Source organism: Camelus dromedarius, chromosome 33 (genome assembly GCF_036321535.1).
Source record: "Camelus dromedarius isolate mCamDro1 chromosome 33, mCamDro1.pat, whole genome shotgun sequence".
NCBI lineage: Eukaryota > Metazoa > Chordata > Mammalia > Artiodactyla > Camelidae > Camelus > Camelus dromedarius.
In genome coordinates, this window is record NC_087468.1 from 13,763,755 (window position 1) to 13,767,847 (window position 4,093).

The 4,093-nt window shown below is 46.3% G+C and overlaps 1 gene segment (V, D, J or C); it reads left to right on the forward strand.

Annotated features, from left to right (window-relative positions):
* Positions 1-2,668: 2,668 nt before the first annotated feature.
* LOC135319833 (immunoglobulin kappa variable 2D-29-like) lies at positions 2,669-3,430 on the forward strand. The segment is given in 2 exon segments: positions 2,669-2,717; positions 3,108-3,430. Coding segments are annotated over 2 exon segments (372 nt in total).
* The last annotated feature ends 663 nt before the right edge of the window (positions 3,431-4,093 follow it).

Below are 4,093 nucleotides of genomic sequence, written 5' to 3' on the forward strand. Positions count from 1 at the left end.
TGCAAATTAAACTGCTTGAGAGTCCAAACTGTCAGAAAGTATAGCTCTTGGGTCATAAGGAAGACGTATTCTGTCCAAACTTGGAAGTTCCCAGAGTGGGTGACGCCTGGGGGATCCCCCCCAATGCTGCCATTCTCTCCTTCCCACAACAGAGGGCGCTGTTGCCACCATCCCTTCCCATCCGATGGCTGCTGGTCTAAGTCCCAGTATGGGCAGGGGGCCTCGCTGGAGGAGGGTGGCTCTGTGGTGGCCCCTGTCCCATGTGTGCTCCTCCCTGGATTCCTGAGGCCCCAGCTCTTTACAATTGGTCTTCTCTGACATTCACCCAGCCTCTTCCAAATCTGGGAGATGCACGCTGCCTCCCATCTTCCCAAATGCTGTGCCCAGATAGACCACTTAGTCTAGCCATCTAGGAGCCACCAGTCATTGCCCTTGTCCCTACTCTCAAGAATCTCAAGAACCAGAAGCTACTTCTTCCCTTTTCCTCACGTAAGCCACTCCTGACCACAACCCTGAAGTTTTCCAAACTCTCCCGTAAGAGTGGGCCCCAGTCTTCAGGGGCTGTCCATCCACCTGGCATTTAGTTCCTCTGACCCTCGCACGCAACGTTTACTGCTTCAGGCTCTTAAATACAGGTGACTTGTTTACTAAGCCTTTGATGGGTATTGATTCATCCTCCCAAGAAGACAGGATGACGACCCATTTTCTTCTTTGATCAGATTATAAGAACAAAAAGGAAACATGATACAAAGTCCAATGCCCTGTGCCTTGTGGGATCTGGGGTTGTAGAGTAGATGGTTCCTACTTTCTGGAAGGTTCACTGTCTTGAACAGAATGTAAAATGTGTACAGAACAACCATGACACAAATGTAACTCGAATGTGTTGCTCAGATCCCAAGTCCTCTGGGAGTTCCAAGGAAGATACTGATCAGAGGGATCAAAGCAGCCTAAGGAAAGGGGCAGCAATTAAGCTGGGTATTAGATAACTTTCAGAATATTTTAAAAATTTTATAGTATTTAAAGGAAGAAACAGTTGGGATTCCAGACAGGTGCATAAGCAGGAGACAGTGGATAGACTGTTATTAATAAAGATTTTGGGGCCATTCTTGAAACGGCTTTTGTGGAGTGACGCCCTCACTTCCCTTGGGTATATTTCTAAATATGCAAGTATTCAATTGCATAGGGTTGGTCTTAGTAAACACTGAACATGTTTAGTAAACGGTTTATGGTGATAGTGAATATATTTGCACTGCACCAACTGCGTGTGAAAGTTTCAGTTACTGTAATCATTCCAGTACTTTGTGTCATCGGACTTTTTATTATATTCATAGCAGTAGATCCTGAAGTGATATTCTTTATATACCTTCAAAATTAGTTTTCATCAGAAATATGCATCAGAAAATCTCCCCAAGACTTGGCAGACTATGAAAACTACGATCACTGCACTGTTATTAGCAAGGTTGTAAATGTTTCTTTAGCTCCGCGAGGTACTTGCTTGGTGTTTCCTACATGGATGCAGTCGGATGGTAGCTGGGGTTGGAGGCATCTCCAAGGTAACGCGGTGGATGTGAGCTGGGTGCTCATCTAAGGCAGGTAGCCTGTATCTGTGAGTGCTCGGCTCAGCTGTGTGAATCGTGGTACAGCTCCAGTGGCATCTCAACCTTCCCGTTTTGAAGTGGCTCAGTGCCTGCTGTTCCTCTCCGCTTGCTGTGCAATATTCTAAGTGGTAGAAAAAGTCTGTGCCTTTAACCAAATATTTGACTCAGGTATGGCCGTCGATTGGTGGAAACTACCAAGCGTTAACAAAACCTCTTCTTTTCCTGTCTCCAGTGCTAAATGGCCATCACAGAGTAGTTTGTGTTTTAAGAATAAACATAATTTATTTTACAATATTCTCTATTGAAGAACACCTTTAAAAAGAACTAATCTCTAAAAAAATAAGTAAACATAGGCTTAGAAAATAAAGAGACTGGAAAGAAGACAGAAACAGAAGAATGCTTACTTCAATTTACCTGAAATTCAGTCCAGGTAAACCCAAGCTACTGTGAGTGACGGCAGAGTGACAGCTTCCTTGCTTGGGGGAACCTACTGCTTTGAAAACTGTCAGAAGGAGGCATCCAGAGGGACAATGGGACATATCCTATATTTTTATCCAGAGAGAGATACATGTGGAACTTAATCAGTTGGGCATTTAAGATAGTCACCCATTTTTCCTATATGTGTTACATCTCAATTAACATGAAAAAAAGAATGAATCCAGGGTCTTAAAAAAAAAAAAAAAAACAGAATAAAATTTTAAAAATCAACTATTTATGGAAACTCATCCCCATGAAGGAGAAGTTTAATGTGACTGAGAAAGTTCTAAGAAACCAGAAAAGTGATGGAGAAAATAGAAGAATATTTCACTGTGTGCCTTTATCCTTTATGCAGCATAGATTTCATTTCCATTGAGGTTGTCGGCTTTTCTTCAACACAGAGACATTTTATCTCACTTTGCTCACAAGAGAGGCTCCTCTGTCGTGCCCCAAGAATCTCCCCACACTGCTGCCCCCACCAGAGCATTTGCATGTGGCTCCCTGGGGAGGACCTTCCCTGGCAAGTCCCAGATAAAAGCTCAGCTCTAGCCTGGCTTTGACTCATCAGGACATATCAGTTCTGACTGCTGAAAATGAGGCTCCCTGCTCAGCTCCTGGGGCTCCTCCTGCTCTGGGTCCCAGGTAAGGACAGAGGGGAGATGAGGAGGGGAATGTGGGGGTGAGCTCTAGGGGCACCCCTGCTCTCTGTGTGTATTTGTCCAGATGTCAGAGGCAAACCTTACCCTCTGTCAAGGGCATGTGATGTTTAGCAGAAGGAGGATGGGGAGGAACCCAGAAGGAACGAGTCTCAGTTCTGTGGTGAAAGACGGGTACATAGACTGGGCCAGTGGACATGACTTCTAGAGACCTCTTTTTATGTTGCAAATCTTGGGTTCCTTTTGAAAGTCGATATTTTGGATATCAATCCGAATCAAAAAAGTGCTTTAGCCTTAAGTAAATAGCAGAAGAAAAATTCTGAAAATGATTCCTAAACTTTGTGCAAAATCTTATAATTTTCTCTTATTCTTTTAGGGTCCAGTGGGGACGTTGTGCTGACCCAGACTCCAGGCTCCCTGTCTGTCACGCCTGGGGAGCCGGCCTCCATCTCCTGCAGATCCACTGAAAGTCTTGAAGATAGTGATGGAGACACGTACTTGAGTTGGTTCCTGCAGAAACCAGGCCAGTCTCCACAGCTGCTGATCTATGAGGTTTCCAACCGGGCCTCTGGGGTCCCAGACAGGTTCACTGGCAGCGGGTCAGAGACAGATTTCACCCTGAAAATCAGTGGGGTGAAGGCCGAGGATGCTGGAGTGTATTACTGTGCACATTCTCTTCCCACAGTGGTACAGGCCTGAACACAAACCGCCCCGCCCGGGGTGGCCCAGCTGCCCAGTGCGTCGCTTCTCTGGGGACCTGACAGCAGACTCTCTGAGTCTGTATAAGAAGAAGATGTTCGACATCCCAGGGGACCAGGTCGCAGCTGAGGGCTCGGGCCACGCGTGCTCCTGCTGCTCCGCAGGTGCAGCCCCGCCAGCGGCACAGCCTGGTCCCGGCAGGGGCAGCAGGGACCTGAGAGGCCCGGGTCCTGTGAGCCGCCAGTGATGTGAACGGGAGGCTGAGTGCAGCCCAGACTCCTCCTCCTGCCTTGTCTCCGTGTGTCACTGAGACGTATCCAGTCTAACAACCAGACCAACGACCCTGCCACGTGGCACCAAAAGTCTAACGCACGTGCAGAGTGAGCAGCTTGGGGTGTATTTTTCTCAGGAGAATATTTGTGAATATTGGTAAATTTCTATTTTCCCAGTTTATCAATTTTCTCCTTCTTTACTACTTATGTGACCTCCTCCTTTAACATGTTAGAGAAAGTATTGTGCACATGCTGTGGACCGGGGGACTGTGGACGAGCACAGTCAGTTGAAATGTTTAATTTTCGAGTATTTAGATAGAAGCTTTCAAATCCACAGCAAATATAGGAATTCAATACCACAAGGCTTTGATTTACCTCAGTTACACTTTTC